The sequence below is a fragment of the Bison bison genome, unplaced genomic scaffold, assembly GCF_000754665.1.
Source record: "Bison bison bison isolate TAMUID 2011002044 unplaced genomic scaffold, Bison_UMD1.0 scf7180017864491, whole genome shotgun sequence".
In the NCBI taxonomy this organism is placed as follows: domain Eukaryota; kingdom Metazoa; phylum Chordata; class Mammalia; order Artiodactyla; family Bovidae; genus Bison; species Bison bison.
In genome coordinates, this window is record NW_011495050.1 from 17,814,696 (window position 1) to 17,834,413 (window position 19,718).

Genomic DNA, 19,718 nt, shown 5'->3' on the forward strand with positions numbered 1-19,718 from the left:
GAAGACTCTTGAGAGTCCCTTGGACTACAAGGAGATCCAACCAGTCTATTCTGAAGGAGATCAGCCCTGGGATTTCTTTGGAAGGAATGATGCTAAAGCTGAAACTCCAGTACTTTGGCCACCTCATGCGAAGAGTTGACTCATTGGAAAAGACTCTGATGCTGGAAGGGATTGGGGGCAAGAGGAAAAGGGGATGACAGAGGATGAGATGGCTGGATGGCATCACTGACTCGATGGATGTGAGTCTGAGTGAACTCTGGGAGTTGGTGATGGACAGGGAGGCCTGGTGTGCTGCGATTCATGGGATTGCAAAGAGTCAGACAGGACTGATCGACTGATCTGATCTGATACTGTGCTTACTATGAAAGTGTACTTGCTACCTGTTATTACCATCTGATTATTTTATAATTGTTTGTTCATATTTCTGTCTCCCCCTCTACACTGTTTGACTATTCGTGTGTCTGATCATTTGTGTATCACATAGGGGAGTGACCAGGTGAGCCACTAGGAGTCTAGTTTCTTCCATTCAGTTGCTTAGTCCTTGCTCTGTGTAAGATCAAGGAGTGAGCAATGTCTAAACACAAGAAACTGGTGATGTGCATTGCTTCCTGGAAGTCAGAATTGGAAGGAAGATTTTTTCATTGCATTGTGCGTAACCACCCCTTTCACTCCATGAAATAGCTTACATAGGGTAGACTTCTGGGGGGTAACAATTTTATTAAAATGTAATTCACATACAATGATATTTACTTATTTGGAATTTGCAGTTTAATGTTTTTAGTACATTGACAGAGCTGTGCAAACATCACCACAATTTTAGAACATTTTTATCTCCCTCAAAAGAAGCCCAGTACCCTTTAGCTCTCCTCCCAACTTTCCCCACCCCCCTTAACCCCAACAAACCACTGGTCTTCCTACTGTCACTGTGATTTATCCCTTTTGCACATTTCATGTAAATGGGATCATAGGCTATGTAACCTTTTGTGACTGGCTTCTTTCACTTAGCATCATGTTTTCAAGGTTCATCCGAGCTGTAGCAGATGTATCAGAATCTTATTCCTTTTTATGGCCAGATAATATTTCATTGTATGAACACACCACCTTTTGTTTATTCATTCAATAGTAGATGGGCATTTGGATGGTTTCCACTTTTTGATTATCATGAATAATGCTGCTCTGATTATCTGCGTACAAGTTTTTGTGTGGACGTGTTTTCATTTCTCTTGGGTATATACCTAGAAGTGGAATTGCTAAGTCGTATGATAACTCTACGAGGAACTGCCAAACTATTGTCCAGAGTGGCTGCGGCATTTTATTTATATTCCCACCAGCACTGTATTTAGTTTCCCACATCCTGCATGTGATGAGACTTTTAATAGGGAAAGAATTGTTCTTTAAGCTTGATTTTCTAGTTCAATAGACACGAAAAAGGTATTTTCTTTCAACACTTTAATTAACAGCACTTTCTATTAGAAAAATGCCCTTCATCCTCCAGGGATAACTGTAAGAAGACATTTTAGAAGGAAGAAGGTGAGAAGATTAATCTACATTCAAATAAAAATACAGAGCCTAAGGAATTTTTTCTGGTACTCTCATTATACCCATAGGGATTTCTTAAGAAATGCAAATATGTATTGTTTCACCATGCATAAAGCAATCGTTATCTAAAGATAGAGATAAAAGTACAGAATCCTGTATAAATAGTGAGATTTTTGAGAGCAGAAAGAGTTGGAGTGGGACCGAATGACTTAAGGAAAAAATAAAAATCCACTGAAGTAAGCACAAAAAAAGAGATGGAATACAGCTGGTGTACCTGCTGGAACGTGGGAGCACTCCTGTGAGCACTCTGTGTCTGGGGAGGAAGGCTGTGGGGTGGGGGGTAGGGGAAGGTGACATGTGGGCATACCTGGGAGAGAAGCTGGTGGCACTCCCTTCTGTGTTGTAACATGACAACATGTAACATTGTTTCCTGGTGATGAGATCAACTAACATATGAAAAGTGGGAAAATGCCTAATTCACAAAGGCTCATTGTGAGTTGAAGCTTATGAAGCACTTACCATGAAGCAAACACCATACTAAGCACTTTATATACATCACCTCAATTTAATCTTCCCAGAGACTCTATGGTTTAGGTAAAATCCTCACTTCACAGGTTAGAAATCAGAGGCACCCGGAGGTTAAGAAGCTGCTGTCTACTTTCCCCTGTTCATTGCAGGATTATTCACACATCAAGATATAAATAAATTTACATGTCCATCTATGAATGAGTGGATAAAGGAAATCTGTGTATATACAATGGAATATCATTTAGAAGGAGGGAAATCCTGCCATTTGTGACAACAGAGACGGACCTTGAGGACATTGTGCTGAGTGAAATAATATGAACTCGCTTACATGTGGAATCTAAAAAAACCAAACTCAGAGAACCCAAGAGTAGAATGTGGTTGCCAGGGGCTGAGAAGAGGGTGCGGCGGGGAAAAGGGAGCTGGTGATCAAAAGACACAGACTTCAGTTACAAGATGTCTAAGTTCTGAGGACATGATACACAGGGCAATACTGTACAAGGAAGGAGGTACAAATAAACTAACAAAGGAAAGAGAATTTCCCTACTGGTCCAGTGGTAAAGACCCCCCCCTGCCGATACAGGGAATGCGGGTTTGATCCTTGGTCTGGGAAGAGGCCACATGCTGAGAGGCCACTAAGCCCACGAGCCACCAACTACTGAAGCCCATGCACACCTAGAGCCTGGGCTCTGCAGGGAGAGAAGCCATCACAATGAGAAGCCTGTGCAGCACAGCTAGAGAGCAGCTGCCTCTCTCCAAAACTAGAGGAAGCCCGCCTGCAGCAATGAAGCCCCAGAGCAGCCAAAAATAAATAATAAATAAATTTAATTTTAAAAAGGAAAGAAGGAAGGAGTGAGGGAGTGAAGGAATTACTCGGAGTGTAATGTTGAAGCTGAGCTGTACCCTGGAACCAGTAAACCTGTGTGGTCAGTGCCCTTAACCCACGCGCTAGTATGTCTCTGCCTGTGTGTTCTTCTTCACCTGCATCATTTGAACTGTGGTTGTTGTTCAGTTGCCCAGTCGTGTCTGACTCTTTGCAACCCCATGGACTGCAGCATGCCAGGTCTCCCTGTCCCTCACCATTTCCCGGAGTTTGCCCAAGTTCATGTTCATTGCATCGGTGATGCTGTCCAGCCGTCTCATCCTCTGATGCCTTCTTCTTCTTCTGCCCTTGATCTTTCCCAGCATCAGGGACTTTTCCAATGAGTCATCTGTTCGAATCAGATAACCAAAATACTGAAGCTTCAGCATCAGTCCTTCCAGTGAATATTCAGGGTTGATCTCCCTTAAGATTGACTGGTTTGATCTCCTTGCTGTCCAAGGGACTTTCAGGAGTCTTTTCCAGCACCACAGTTCGAAGGCATCATTTCTTTGGCATTCTGCCTTCCTTACGGTCCAGCTCTCACAATTGTATGTGAGTATTCAACCATTGTTTAAATGCAACAGTTAAAAACATACTTAACCATCTTGTAAAAAAATCAGTGTCAATAATTAGTCAAAGACATTTGATTTAATAACTTAATAGTTTTTAATCCAGTCATATTGTAACCTAGTATATGCCAAAGAGACTATAAGTCTCAAGGCAGATCATTCAGGGCCTTGTAGACCACGTGAAGGTTAAAAGCTATCCCAGGGGCAGTGAGAAGCATTCAGTTTTAAGTCTTGGAGTCAAGAGGTCACACTTGTGCTTTGAAATTTCCTTCTAATTGCAATAAAGGGGTTTGTATTGGAGGACGTAATAGCAAAACTGGGGGCGTAAGGAGCAAGCCGAGGGCTGACACTAAGGTCAGAGCACTGGAGATGGATTAGAGGAGACAGCTGAGGATTAAGGAACGATTCAGGAGTTGCCCGAACAAAGACCAGCTGGGAATCACATGAGTCTTCTGAGAGTCTGTGTGGAACCCAGTGTCGTTAGAGATACAGTTCTCGAGGCTGATTCTAATGAAGTGGATTTTACAGTGATGAATATAGTTCTCTTGAGAAGAAAAATGTTTGAATCGTCTCCGTTTTTCTATTTTGGCTTTTCTTTACAGCCTCCACTCTGTTTTTTTTGGATCAAAGCCATTTTCATTTCACCAGACATGTCATTCTTTTTGCAGAAGCCCTTCCAGCTCTTTTAATGCTTCAGACTTTAATTTATGGAACATCTATTCATGTCTCTCTAGATCTTTTACACAGGTAGCATCTTTGTGCAAATACCTGGACCCATCAAATTTGCCCAAATGCTTATAAATGCATGCTATTCAAGGAGATAAATGACTCAACTGGAAAACCGATGGCTAACCTGTTGAAACTCTCTTTGTCATTTCAGGCTGCCCTGGCAGGAGGCACCACCATGATCATGGATTTTGCTATTCCACACAAAGGCCACTCCCTCATTGAGGCCTTTGACACCTGGCGAAGCTGGGCTGACCCCAAAGTCTGCTGCGATTACAGCCTGCATGTGGCAGTGACGTGGTGGAGTGACCAGGTGAACCATGCAGAGGTCCAATTTCTTCTAGTTAGTCCTTTAATCATTGCTCCGTGCAAAGATCAAGGAACGGGCAACGTCAAAACATAAGAAACCAGTGATGTTGGTTGCTTCCGGGAACTCACAATTGGAGCAAAGACTTTTCATTGCATACTCTTTTGTACCATTTGAGTTTTGAATCCTGTGAAATATTATCAATTGAGAAAACTAAAAAAAAAAGCATATGAAGATAATAGGATAAATCCCTTATACTGATTCACAATAGTCTTTCATAGTATTTAAATCATGAATTGTAAATACTTTAAATGCAATTTTTAAAAGTACTTGACTTTTCAACTTCAACATCTCCGGGCACTTTTAAGCAGTCTTTTCCCACAGATTAAACTTCAGTTAGATAAATGTTTTTAATATCTGGAAAGAAACCAAGGAAGGGACAGACCAGGAATGTGTTCCAGGCCTTCTCCCAGCTGTGCACTAAGCTGGTACTCTGTTAATATCAACTCCTGGTCAGATCATTTCAAAATCGAATTTCCACAGTCTTCTGTATCTGCTCATTATTTAGACCATGGCAGAAATGATAACATGACTCAGATAGAAAAGAAAGTTTTGTGAGATGTTAAAATATGCTTATTTTCCCCATGAAAACATGTATGTGTACTTTGGAAGAAACCTTTATCTGTGATTTAAATCAACGGCATGTTTTCCACCTTGGACTTAATTCAGAAATCTTTTTGCTAGAAAGGGCTCATGGGGTGACTTTATTTGAAGTCACCATGTAACTTATGTCCCTGCTTCCTCCCAAAATTTGGGTTGTAGACACTAAGTTAATATAAAACAAGTAATCAGATAGTTCAGCAAACATAGTAGCAAGGTTTAGAGTCCAGAGAAAAAGTTAATCTTTTTCCAGAAACTGCAAAATTCTGAGTGAGGCATCTGACCTCCGTTGTGCGTTTAAGGTCTTCCTGCCTTCCTTCTTCTCTCCGGCCCCTCCTTCTTTCCCTTCTTCCTTCCTCCTTTCCTCTCACTCTTGTTTTATAAGATAGCGCAAAGGTGAAAATGCTTGCTCGTACCAGCGTTTCTCACATCTTAATATGTACATAATTCACCTGGTGAATACTGGTAAAGTACAGATTATGCTCAATGAGTGTGTTAGTTGGCTAGGACTGCTTTAACCAAGAAAACAAACTGGGTGGCTGGAACAGCTGTCTCACAGTTCAGGAGACGCACAGCCTGAGATCGAGGTGTCGGTGCGGCTGGTCCCTTCCGAGAGCTGTCAGGAATCATCTCTTTCAAGCCTCTCACCAACTTCTGGTGGTTTGCTGGCAATCTCTGGTATTATTTGATTTGTAGGAACATCACCTGAATCTCTGCCTTTGTCTTCCCATGATGTTCTCTGTGTGTGTGTGTGTGTGGCTAAATTACCCCTTTTTATAAAGACACCAATCATACTGAATTATGGTCCACCCTAGTGACCTCATCTTAATTGATTACTTTGGTAAATGCCCTATTTCCAAATGTTGACCTGAAACAAGGAGACTGCCTGATATTTCTCCAGCAAAGATGGGCATATTTGAGATCAATAGAAGAATTGCAGTTCAGGGTCTACAAACATGTTGAGCCATGTGCAAGTCCCCACAGGGTAAAGGAAGGCGCAGGCTTTCCTAGAGGGGAGAGGGAAGCTGGGAGGCTCCAGTAAACAGAGTCCATGACTTTCATTGTTCTGGTCCTCGCCGAGAAAGAGAACCCTTTCTTCTGCGTTGACATGCAGGTATCAGAGCTCCCCCTTCTGGTCTCTTGACTCTACTTAATTGAGTGAGTGAAAATCACTCAGCTATGCCTGACTTTTTGCAACCCCATGGACTGCCAGAGTCCTTTGTCCAGGGAATTCTCCAGGCCAGAATACTGGAGTGGGTAGCCGTTCCCTTCTCCAGAGGCTCTTCCTAACCCAGAGATCAAACCCAGGTCTCCTGCACTGCAGGCAGATTTTTCACCATCTGAGCCACCTTCTACTTATTAATGTTTTATACAAGTCCAAGGTGGTCCTGGGCTTCCCACGTAGTACTAGTGGTAAAGAACTTGCCTGCCAAGGTAGGCGACAAAAGAGATCCCTGAGTCGGGAAGACTTGTCTGGAGAATCCCATGGACAGAGAAGTCCATAGGGTCCCAAAGAGTTGGATGTGACTGAAGTGACTTAGCATGCATGCACAAGGTCACATTTGGTACTGGGGGCTAGGATTTCAACCTATAAATTTAGGGGGACACAGTCAGCCCATAGCAGTAGGTCTGGGGCAGAGCCTGGGGCTCTGCATTTCTAGTAAGCTCCCAGGTGATGTTGCTGTGGCTGTTCAGGTACCACACTTTTGCAATAGCAAGGCTTAAACTGCTGTGCCGGACCGTCGTGTAGTGGGACTCACCCTAGAATGTGGATGTGGGTGACAGTGATGTTTAACAAGGTCATCTGCAGAAAGGCTCTTCTACTCTGGGAGTCATGGGTATTTCACTTGAGCTATGTGAGTTGTGATTGGGAAGCCCGTAGTGTGAGTTTTCTAACAGTCTAAAGCGGTTTTTCCCCCACTATAAAAATAATAGACTCACGGTAGAAAATTAGAACTTGTAAAAAAGTTTTTTAAAATGAGGCACATTATACCAAGTTCTACCCTAGCTGTTGTCACTTAATGCATCTTGAAACTCATTCCATCATTTCAGTGATGTTCACTCTCAACATTTTGGTGTTTTCTGCTCCTTTTCATTCATTATTCATCCAACAGGAAGTTTTTGAGTGGCCACTATGGACCAGGCACTGTTCCAGGATATAGCAACAGATAAACTATACAAGCTTAGCTTACATGCATGCTCAGTTGTGTCTGACTCTTTGCAACCCCATGGACTGTAGCCTGCCAGGGTCCTCTGTCCATGGGATTTTCCAGGCAAGAGTACTGGAGTGGGTTGCCATTGCCTTCTCCAGGGGATCTTCCCCACCCTGGGATTGAACCTGCGTCTCATGTGTCTCCTGCTGGGGTAAAGACAGATTTTTTACCCCAGAGCCACCTGGGAAGCCCAAACTGTACAAAGCCGCTCCTCATATGGGGTGGAAATCCTAGAGGAGGAGGCAGGTCGTCAACAAGTAAATATATTATATGCCAGCTGATAAAGTGCCATGGAGAAAAGTGAGGAAAATTAGTAAAAGAGTAAACAGTGATGGAAGTGAGTAACTTAACGTGTGATATTGTCATTTTTAAAACTTTGCTCATATAGAAGGAAAAGATTGCTTTGTTTTATTTTGCACTTTTTAATGAGTAGGAAGGTTAACATTTTTTCCATGTTTCTTAGTCATTTGAATTTACTGTTTGAACTGTAAATAACATTTTTCATCTAGAATGTTAGGGTTTTTCAAGTAGAAGCAGCAATAACTCTTAACATTTTTATTAACTAAGCGATAGTTCTATCCTTGTTACATATTTTTTATGTTTTATTATATATTTTTGTTCTATGTTATATTTATATGTGTATATTTTTTATGTGTATGTGTGTATTTTTCAACTTGTAGAAATTGAAGCAGTTTTATTTGGTCAAATCTTCTGACTTTTCCTTTGAAGTTATTCATCATTGTTGAGACTAGAAATGGACCTGCAAAGGCAATTACCAAACTAGTTTTGATCCTATCTTGTCTCTTATCATTGGTATGATATTATTGTTTATAAGAAGAAATTCACATCTGGTCTTTGTCCCCATTTCTGGCACAGAGCTCCTAAAACGCTTGGAATTTCCTACATGATGAGGGCAATGAAAAGGTCTAGTATGTTAAGCGAAGTGAAAGTCACTCAGTCGTGTCTGACTCTTTTCGACCCCATGGACTATACAGTCCATGGAATTCTCCAGGCCAGAATACTGGGGTGGGTAGCCTTTCCCTTCCCCAGGGGATCTTCCCAACTCAGGGATCGAACCCAGGTCTTCCGCATTGCAGGCGTATTCTTTACCATCTGAGCTACAAGGAATTAAAAAGGTGATTTTTAGACACCACCTAAGGACAGGGGCGGAGAAGGCAATGGCACCCCACTCCAGTACTCTTGCCTGGAAAATCCTATGGACGGAGGAGCCTGGTGGGCTGTAGTCCATGAGGTCACTAAGAGTTGGACATGACTAAGTGACTTCCCTTTCACTTTTCACTTTCATGCATTGGAGAAGGAAATGGCAACCCACTCCAGTGTTCTTGTCTGGAGAATCCCAGGGACGGGGGAGCGTGGTAGGAGGCCATCTATGGGGTCGCACGGAGTCGGACACGACTGAAGCGACTTAGCAGCAGCAGCAGCAAGGACAGGGGCTGATTGACCCAGAAGCCAACTGTGTGATTAGATGGTTGAAAATTTCAGTCCCCCGCAACTGACCTGTGAGGCGGGGAGAGGGGCTGGAGGTTGGGTTAGTTGCCTGTGGCTAATGCTTTAATCAGTCATGCCCGTGTAATGAAGCCTCCACGAAACCTAAAAGGATAGGATTTGGAGAGCTTCAAGGATGTGACCGAGTGGAGGTTTGGGAAGAGCGGTGCTCTCAGAGGACACACAAGCCTCGTGCCCTTCCCCCATTCCTTCACCTATGAAGGACCTCTTCCATCTGATGTTCGTCTGTATCCTTTATCATGTCCTTTTATACTAAACTGGTGATCCAGTAAATACAATGTTTCTCTGAGCTCTGTGAACCACTCCAGCAGATTAATTGAACCTGAGGAGGGTGCTGTGGGAAGCCCCGATTTATAGCTGGTTGGTCAGAAGTGCAGGTGACAACCTGGATACCCCGAAGACTGAACTCTTAACCTGTGGACCATGAGGCAGTCTCCAGGTAGTGTTAAAATTGAGTTAAGTTGTAAGATACCTCCTGGCTGATGTCTGGAGAACTGCTTGGTGCTGTGAAGGAACCCCCAATCTCCCCACTCACACATTGGAATTGGTGATCAGAACGTTTGAGTTGGCAACCCAGAAGGCTCCTGGGGCTTCCCACTGGTTCAGAATCTTTCACCTCCAGGAGCTGCCAGTGGGTCAGTTCACATCTTCCACCACCTCCATCTTCTAACTCATCCTGTGGGGTTCAGATGTGACCCCAAACCTTACTTCACATTAGCTGATTCCTTCCAGAGACATGACTGCTTCTGTTGCTGCCAAATGGTTGTCTTTTCATGTTCTAGAATAATTTCTTCCCATCTCAGTACCTGTTTCTCTAGATACTGAGAATTTCATATCTAAGTGTAAAAGTGAGGTTTTGGGGGAGGGGGAGTACTATTAACTCTTTCACGATTTAAAAGCATCATAGCCACAGCAGTTCATCAGATGATGAAGTCTGAGACAAAGTCTGACTTAGGGGAACGATCGAGGCCTTAATTACATTTTTCTGGAGTTCAACTGATGTCCTCATTTTGCTTTGTTTTCTTCTGAATGCAGCACTTTGGAGAATGCTGGTATTGTCTTTAAAGGGTGACATTTTGCTGTGATTGTGGTGCCCTTTTAGGTTAAAGAAGAAATGAAAATCCTTACCCAGGATAAAGGTGTGAACTCCTTCAAGATGTTTATGGCTTATAAAGATGTGTACATGGTGAGGGATGTGGAGCTGTATGAGGCCTTCTCTCGGTGCAAGGAGATTGGAGCCATTGCTCAAGTTCATGCCGAAAACGGAGACCTAGTTGCAGAGGTAGGTAATTGCCGTTCAGAGCTTCCACAGAAGGGAAACTGCCCATGATTTAAGGCGAAGATGACTGGCCGCAAGTAGGTAAATTCATTCAAAGGACTGGAAGAAAGGAAATCCAGGAACTAATTTTCTGTGACTTGGAAACACTTGACTCCATTTACTTGCTGTCCTTGCTGAGTTTTTTTGGGGTGGTATATGCGCTGGAATGAGGAGTTCCATTTTTCAGAGCAGCCATTAGATCTCAAACAAGGTTTATTCTAAAAGCACAGATATTTTTCTTTGTGTCCCCAGCACTTTTTTTTTTTTTTTTTCATTTAAAGTATGCTCAAGCTGCTGGTTCAGAAAGCCAAAGTGTGGGCATCAGTGTAAACTGATGACTTAGGCAGAGCATTAGGTAGCTGTTTTAAGCCCCACTCTTTTCAGAAATTGGGTATTAAAATGTGCTCTGGAGGAATCTAGATGGTATTTATTTCTCATATTAACTCCATCATTAATGCCCGAAGGGTATACCATCTGTAAGATTTAAAGAGCTGTCTCTTACCCTTTCTATTGGTTGATCTTTCTCTCTCCCTGGGCTCAGTTCCCATTAAAGTCTGTGAGAAGGTGGCCACATGGCCAGAAGGTGGGGGAAATGATATGAGGAAAGCATGAGCTGTAAGCTCAAACAGACCAGGGTGTAAACTGGACTCTTCCATGTCCTAGCTGTATGACACCGGGCAAGTCAGTTTGACACTCTGTCTTGACTTCCTGACTTTCTTGTAAGGAAGAAATAACACTTTTGGAGAGGAGAAATACAGATCTAATATCATTCTGTGGGTTAGAGGAGAAGGCAGTGAAGAGTATGAATCGGTAAAGAATAGAACTAACTGCATAATAGCATGAGTCATTTCAAGAAGAATCGAATATGGGGGACTGGAATACTTTGTTTTGTTTGTTCTGAACCAAAGTCTTAAATACAGACACTACTTCTTTTCAAAGGGGCTTCCCTGGTAGCTCAGCTGGTAAAGAATCCACCTGGAATGCAGGAGACCCCTGTTTGATTCCTGGGTCTTTTCAAAGAATGTGATTAGAACAGACGTCATATCTTCTTCACCTTTCCAATCAAAATAATTTAATTGTGAAATATGTATATGAAAAGTTAACAACATGCTATCAGAGTACTGGGGTTCCCAGATGGCTCAGTAAAGAGCCCATTTGCCAAGCAGGAAACATGTGTTCTATCCCTTGGTCAGGAAGATCCCCTGGAGAAGGAAATGGCAACCCACTTTAGCATTCTTGCCTGGGAAATCTCCTGAACAGAGGAGCCTGGCAGGCTACAGTCCATGGGGTCACAAAGAGTCAGACACAACTTAGCGATTAAACAGTAACAAATCAGAGTAGTAGATTATTTTTTACCAAAAACACACACTGTATACCCACACGTTCACACACACTTATGCCAAACAGATCTCAAATAAAAAGCTGGCAGTGTATTTATTTCACATAATGATGGAATTTGTCATTAGCAAAGCTTTCTCCCATGTATGTTCCTGCTGCCTTTTCAGGGAGCAAAGAAGATGTTGGCATTGGGGATAACAGGTCCCGAGGGCCATGAGCTGAGCCGTCCAGAAGCAGTGGAGGCAGAAGCCACGCTGAGGGCCATCACCATAGCCAGCGCCGTGAACTGCCCTCTCTACGTCGTGCACGTGATGAGCAAGTCTGCGGCAAAGGTGGTGGCGGATGCCCGGAGAGATGGTAATTCCTGAACTGTACCCTCCTTATGACTCAGTACTGTTAGCTGAAGAGTAAGGTGAAACAATGGCAACCTCTATGAGAAAGCTGTCCATGCATTTCCATAATTTTTCTTCCTGCCTTTTTATTAGCATCCTTTCTGTTTTCTCCCAGTCTTGCACAGGTCTGTCTGTTTTTGCCCTCCTTCAGTCACAAGCTCCAACCTTCACACCACTAACTACCAGTTCGCTAGGGCTTTCCAGGTGGCGCTAGTGGTAAAGAACCCACCTGCCAATGCAGGAGACATAAGAGATGTGGGTGCCATCACTGGGCTGGGAAGATCCCCTGGAGGAGGACATGGCCACCCATTCCAGTATTCTTGCCTGGAGAATCCCGTGGACAGAGGAGCCTGGTGGGCTACAGCCTATAGGGTTGCACAGAGTCAGAGCAGTTCTCTAGTGAACTTCAAAGAAGCTTTCCTGTCTCTTAGGCACCTCCATTAACACTTCCAATACCTGAATCAGGGTCATGCAAGGCACATAGTAGGTGCTCAACACATTTCTTTTGAACCAAATTAATCTGTCTCATAGCAACTTGGGCATTGGCACAATGGAAATAATCATCCAGATAGTGTTTTTATGATAATTATTTTAAGGTTTTTAATACAAAGGTATTTTTACTCCAAATTGTTTAATTGCCTCACTTCTATAATTTAATATGTGGTGGTGGTTTAGTTGTGATCGTGTCTGACTCTTGCAGTCCTGTGGACTGTAGCCGTTCAGGCTCCTCTGTCCATGGGATTCTCCAGGCAAGAATACTGGAGTGGGTAGCCATTTCCTTCTCCAGGGGATCTTCCCGACCCAGGAATCAAACCCAGGTCTTATGTAATCATTAATCTGCTTTTGGTAAGACTTAAGGAAGGAAATAATTTCATTCATTGGCCAGTACTGGGAAAGGAAGGATGAAAAACAAATAAGATATATTTTATTCAACACTTTAGACACTCCTGGGAGATGGTTGTGGTTTCTCTCACTTTTAGGAAACCAGATAACCAGAAAGAATTGTATAACTCATCCTGGCTGCATTTTTATAATATAGATTTTTAAAACCATGAAAATAGACTTGGCATGTCCATAATTGACACTAGGATAAATTTTGTCAACATTACTTCTTGCTGCTTGAATTTCACGAAGAATTTTGGGCAAGCTAAATGCACTTTTAAATGCAGTACATCAAATTAAGAGTAACCTCAGTTTCACACAGGAGTTGATAAGATCTGACTACCAGCTGTCTTCTCTGCACTGGGAGCAGCTCTCCTGAAACAGCCCTTCATTCCCTGAAAATGTACGCTTGTGCCAAGTTTGTCTCCACTCCCTCCCTGATCAGCTTCCCAGGTAGCACTAGTGGTAAAGAACCCACCTGCTAGTGCAGGAGACACAGGAGATGGGGGTTCAATCTCTGGGTCGGGAAGATTCCCTGGAGGAGGAAATGGCAACCCGCTCCAGGATTCTTACCTGGAGAATCCCGTGGATGTGGAGAGAGGAGCGTTGTGGCTACAGTCCATAAGCTTGCAAAGAGTCGGACATGACTAAAGTGACTTAGCACGCAGGCATGCCCTCCTCGATCAGGAGAACCTCTTCACTATTGAGCGGGTCACTGTCTGCAGGGGTACTAAAAAGACTGGCGACACTGACAGCTGAAGGCCACAGTAGCTCAGCAGCCCCATGTTCCCCGACCACTTCATTTATTCCTAGCCACAGTTCCAGACCAGTGCCATTTCAAGGGACATTGACACAGTGGTCAAGTTCATTGCAGCTGGGGCTGCCACAGTAGGGGTGGCTGGCTCCGGGACTGGAATTAGGACTGTGTTTGGGAGTCTCGGGCTTCCCTGGGGGGCTCAGATGGTAAAGAATCTGCTTGTAATGCAGGAGACCCAGGTTTGATCCCTAGGTCAGGAAGATCCCCTGGAGAAGGGAATAGGAACCCACTCCAGTATTCTTGCCTGGAGAATTCTATGGATAGAGGAGCCCAGTGGGCTGCAGTCCATAGAGCTGCAAAGAGTCGGACACAACTGAGCAACTAACACTTTCTACTTTCCTTTGGGAGCCTCATCATTGGTTATGGGAGGAATCCTTCTCTAAAGCAGCAGCTCTTCTACGCCATTCTGGGCTTTGCCCTGAGGCCATGGGGCTCTTTTTGCCTGATGGGGCCTCTGTCATCCTCTTTGCCATGTAAAGGAGCCATTTCCACCTCCCATAGTTCTTTCTCCCGTGTCTCCTTTTCCTGTACTTCTCCAGGAAGCCAAGGGAAGATGGTTGGCTCAGGGCTTGAAAGAAGGAAGACAAAATAAATACTGTATTCATAAGAAAAGAAGATCTTAGTACCAGCCATTTCTGGTTGCTTTTTTCTGCCAATGTAATTTCAGTGTTAAAGAACACAGCACTTCAAAAAGAACCTTTACTTCAATTGTATTAATCGTTATAGCTTTAGTTTTTGCCACCAGGTGGCGCTGTTGCTAGCTCTATGAAATTGGTTTTCTCTATTTTCTGGTAAGTGATGTACCAGGTCCTATAGCTTGTCAGTGAGGTCTGTAATGTAAGAATATGATTTGAGAAACAGTAAAATCAGCAGAAATGGTCAATCTTAACCCACAAGCAATCTGTGATTTTGACCGTTCTGTCAGGAAATAGTTTCTGGATCCTGAGTATTTTGATTTGGGATAGAATTCCATTAGCCACAGAATAAACCTAGGAAATATTTTAGAATGTAAATCATAGGTAGAAAATTATTAAAATTAATTATGAATATCTTAATATTACTTTAAATATAATTTTATATTTTGAACATGTAAAACATTTACCTGGTACAAAAGTCAAAGTGATACATTAAAAGATGTGTTCTCAGAGATGCCTTCCTAGCTTCATCCCACATCCCATAGTTAATTATTTCATTAATTTATTTCTGGGCTACCCTTGCAGTGTTTGTTTGTTTTTTTAAAGAACATATGTGTCTTATTTTTCTTTCTCTCCTACTTGAAAGGTAAAATACACAGTGTTCTCGATCTTGTTTTTTCCTATTTGAAAATATGTCCTAAAGGGCAGCCCATGTTAGATATGGAGAGCTTCTTCATTCTTTTTTACAGGTGCAAAGCATGGCACTGTATTTGTCAACTAGTCTCTAATGATGGATATTTGAGCTGTTTCCGACTTTTAGTTGTTACAGATAAAACCACAGTGATGGCCTTATGCACATGTTATTTCATATATGTGGAAGGTATAGTAGTCTTGTATTACTGCTGTAACACATGATAGCAAGTGTAATAGCTTACAACAGTATAAATTTATTGTCATATAGTTCTGGAGGGTGGAAGTCTGAAATAGGTAACACTGGGCTGAAACCAAGGTGTCCGAGAGCTGTGTTCCTTCTGGAGGCTCCAGGGGGATACCCTTCCTTCTCTAGCTTCTAGAGACCACCTATATTTCTTGGTTCCTATCTCCCTTCCTCTTCTTCACAGCCAGCTGTGGTGGGTGGAGAACATTCCTTTGTTCTGATCTCTCTTTAAGGATCCTTGGATTGTATTGAATCCACCTGTTTAATCCAGGATACTCTGCCTATCTGAAGATCTTTAAGATCTTTGAAGTCTCTCTGCCATGTACATAACATACTCACAGGTGGTAGAGATTAGGTCATGGACATCTTTGGGGCATCATTATTCTATCTTCCACAACAGGGTAGCCTCACTAGGAACGGGACTGCTAGTTCAAATACTTTTTGGACATGGCTAAATCCCTTTGCAAGGTGGTTATAAGTATGAAATACTTAAAATCTCAACCCAAATGCTCTAGTTGAGTCAGACGTACTGTAATAACACTTTCGAAGGTATTCCAACGTGCAATTGTTAGGGGCAGCAGAGGTCCAGAATAAACTAGCGTGAGAGATTATTCCATCACTGGCATGTAACTTCTCACAGGTGACCAAGCAGTGTCACACCATTCACATGGTGACCGCGTCAGCCAATCCGAGGGCAGGTCCACGGGGAGTACAGAGTGACAAGAGCTGGTGGGCACAGTGGCCTTTTTCAGTAGATTCATTTACTCCGTCCTTATTATCTCACATAATTTCTGAATGTAAAAGAGCAATACACATCTATTCATCATTGTCTTGCTTAAAAAAGGAATGATTCAGCCTTACAGATTTGTAATATGAAGATTTCCTATCAGTAAATCCTTTTGCCAGCCCATTCTGTCATCCAGGGCTTTGCCACTCAGGGTGTGGTCCCTGGAACATAGCATTGACATCCCCTGAGAGCTCATTAGAGATGCAGATCCTTGGACCTCGTGCCAGATGCACTGAGTTGGAATGTGCCCTTATAACTAGAACCCCAGGTGATTCATATGCATATTAAATGTGAGAATCATTGCTCCCGGAGGCACAAAAGAGATCCAGTTATTAATCGTCTCTATTGTAGTTGCCTAGAAATACAACACTCTCATTATGTTGGATTTTATTGTTATGTTGCCAGCTATATACCCAGAAGATAGCAACCTGAGGGTGAACGATTATAACAACCAACTTTGTTTGTTGAGTGCTTAATACGCACTTGGCACATATTTCAATATATCTTGTTTCAAGTTTTAGTATATGTTATCTTATTAATACACCCTAACATACGTTATCTTTTCAAATTGTCATAACAATGCTTCAGGCAAAATTTTTCACTGTTTTGTGATTGATGAAATTGAGGATTGGGAAAGTTTGGTAAATTAAGCCCAAGTTCACTTTACTAGTAAGTGCTAAAGCTGGGATTCAAGTCTGTTCAACCCTAAGTCCACATTTTTAATTACTCTTTACTCTGTTCAAGAAGAAATTGGGTTACAGTGTTGGAAAATGCAGATGTCAAGTTTATATTTGATTGGTTTTGCTTATTGGCCTTAAATTTTTTAGAAACGTATTTAAAATGTTACTATCATTCTGTTATTTATCATTGTTAAAAGAAAAAAAAATGCCAGAAATAGAAATGATGAAGACTGTATTAAGTAAGAAGTAAGCATTCTCTCTCTCAGCTCAGTCTTGGAACTAGAATTTTTTAACCATATCTATTTTTTGTTGGTGGTGGTTTCCTCCAAAATCCTAAGCCCTAAGTTTGTAAGCAGTGACTTATTTTTTGACAGTATAACTTGATTCTAAGTGGTGAAAAAAGAGCAATCTAACTTACATAAATCTAACCCTCCTGAGTTTTGTTAGTAGTAAATGTCACTTCAAATAATGTTACTTAAATTTATGTGTTTTGGCTAATTTTTTGTGTGGGATCTCCTTATTATCTACTAGGTTCAAAAGAAACCGAGAGTCCCAGTATTACCCTCTCTGTCTCCTCCTGACTTCTGTCGGTTCCGTTATTATCTTCACGTGGACGGGAGTTCCAGCATTTGTAGTTGGCTCTATAACTGGGCTTCCCAGGTGGCGCTAGTGGTAAAGGAGCCACCTGCCAGGGCTGGAGACGTGAGAGACATGGGTTCGATCCCTGGGTCGGAAAGATCCCCTGGAGAAGGGCATGGCAACCCACTCCAGTATTCTTGCCTAGAGAATCCCATGGACAGAGGAGCCTGGCAGGCTACAGGTCATGGGGTCACTAAGAGCTGGACAAGACTGAGCACTTAACACTTTTTCCTGGATTATCTCTGTTTCTTACTGAGTCAATTTTTCAGTGTGTGTGTGTGGTATTTTTTTAAACATCTTGGCCCATCTTTTTATGTTGTTTGTTTTTTCAAGTGTCTGGTGATCCTGGGCTGTCCGTGTTATGACTGGACACTGCAGGTGGTTGAGCAGGGAGCTGGCGTGGACTTCCTCCACTGTTGAGCAAACTCTGCCCCTAGTTGAGAGCACCAGCAATGAGACTATGAGCTTAGTGAGTGTAAATGGGGCATGGTCACTGATGAGCTTCAGTTTCAGGTGTTGGGGCTTCACTCTGTAGCATCAGCACCACCTTAGGAAGCTTAGTTCCCTGGGCAGAGGTGGGGACAGGGGCCAACTGCCCCATCTCATCCCCTTCCCCATGCCCTCCCCACCCCAGGAAAAATGTCCGTCATGACCCTTCTGCCCTTTGAGCTCAGGCTGTTGCTGCCACTACTTCCTGTTATAAGCACTGCAATCCCGTCTGCTTTCTGTCTACCTACAGTCTGTCAGAACCTCTGGTGAGCCAGGTCCCTCTTTTGTTCTCAGCACAGCCCTGTATTTTGTTCATCTGTTGTACATCTTCACCAGCGTTTGATGTGAGCTGGAAAGGAAGAGAGGGGAATACATGTTCAGTGAATCAACTTTCATTCAAAGCCTGCCGTTTCCCTTTGTTCATACCTTGATATTTCCTTTTAGGGTTCAGCACCTGCAATAAAACGTGAAAAGCAGGTTATAGGAAAAAGAATACAGCTTCCCCGTGCACGCCATTGAAAGCTTGAGTTGCCTTTGACAGTTTGCAAGGAATTTCGATTTCGTGTGTATTTCAAGTCTCAGTAATCCAAGTTGAGCAACTAGATCTAGGCTAGTTCCCATCCACTTGTGCAAAAATGAGGCAAGGGGGTCAGAAGGCTGTCCCTAGAGTGTGTTTCTTCCAGAAGTAGAATTCCTCCTCCGTTGTTCCATACCTCCAGTAAAAAGTTGGGTGAACCAGCTGAAATCGTACCTCGCCTAGGAGTTCCCATCTGCCTACTCTCAGATCTCTTTCACTCACTGTTCACTCTTTGTCTAAATGGTACGGGCGTCTGTATATGTCATGTGCTTCAGTGACAGAGGTACTTTTTACGTTGGTTTGAGTAGCTTTGGTTATCCATGTTCCTTTTTTTTTGCCACATATTGACACATGGGATTATTAATAGTGTTTAAAAATCATTGCTCACCTCTCCTTCCCACCTCCCAGTAGAACATGGATGCACATGAATTTAGTATTTTTCTGGTGCTTTGCTTAGAATGCTGGTGATTTCTCTCTGCAACTTACTTGATGCTCTCTTTGGTGTATATCTGTTATAATTCGTTTACCAATTAAAGACTGAAATTTTTAATACTAATTTCTCTATATAACTTGTTTCAATTTGTCTTAATAAAGCATAATTCTGTTTTACATCCATATTCATGTCTTTCAGGTATAAATATGACTCTCACTTGAACTTTTTAATAAAATGTTTTGTTTATACTTCATAAAAAATGAAGTTATTGGATGCCTAATATATGCTTGACACTGCTCTTGGCATTGAATTTGCAAAGATGATTAAGATAATTTTGATTCTCAAGCAGCTTACAATGAACTGGGCTACATTATGGTTGAGTTTTTTTTGTTGTTCGTTTGATTTGATTTTGGTTTGACATTTGTAGAAAGCTTTATTCTTCAGGCTTATTGCTGTAAAACACAAACTTCTCTTCCAGGAAGGTTTAGATGTCTTATTTTCCATTTTATTTAAACTCTACCTTCCCTTCCTCACGTATTCCTCTTGTGTTGGGGACTAAGGGGGAGAAAGGGCCACACAGAGGCCTCTCTCTGCCCATGTGTTCATGCTGCCCCCTGCTTTTTGGTGCTGAGTAGAGTGAACCAACAGAGAAGGCAATGGCAGCCCACTCCAGTACTCTTGCCTGGAAAAGCCCATGGGCGGAGGAGCCTGGTGGGCTGAAGTCCATGGGATCGCTAAGAGTCGGATACGACTGAGCAACTTCACTTTCACTTTTCACTTTCATGCATTGGAGAAGGAAATGGCAACCCACTCCAGTGTTCTTGCCTGGAGAATCCCAGGGACGGGGGAGCGTGGTGGGCTGCCAT

At 42.7% G+C, this 19,718-nt stretch overlaps 1 protein-coding gene across 6 annotated transcripts in view; it reads left to right on the plus strand.

Annotated features, from left to right (window-relative positions):
* DPYS (dihydropyrimidinase) overlaps nucleotides 1-19,718 on the plus strand; it is a 99,954-nt gene that overhangs the window by 26,783 nt on the left and 53,453 nt on the right. For 5 of the 6 annotated variants that reach the window (XR_827322.1, XM_010863482.1, XM_010863483.1 and 2 more), the window contains exons 2-4: nucleotides 4,376-4,549; nucleotides 10,031-10,210; nucleotides 11,752-11,941. Coding sequence is in view for 5 of the 6 variants with exons in the window: in XM_010863482.1 (XP_010861784.1) it covers nucleotides 4,376-4,549; nucleotides 10,031-10,210; nucleotides 11,752-11,941 (544 nt within the window). In the remaining variant the exon portion in view is untranslated. The remainder of the gene's footprint in view (nucleotides 1-4,375; nucleotides 4,550-10,030; nucleotides 10,211-11,751; nucleotides 11,942-19,718) is intronic. The other variant, XM_010863485.1, reaches the window with a different exon arrangement.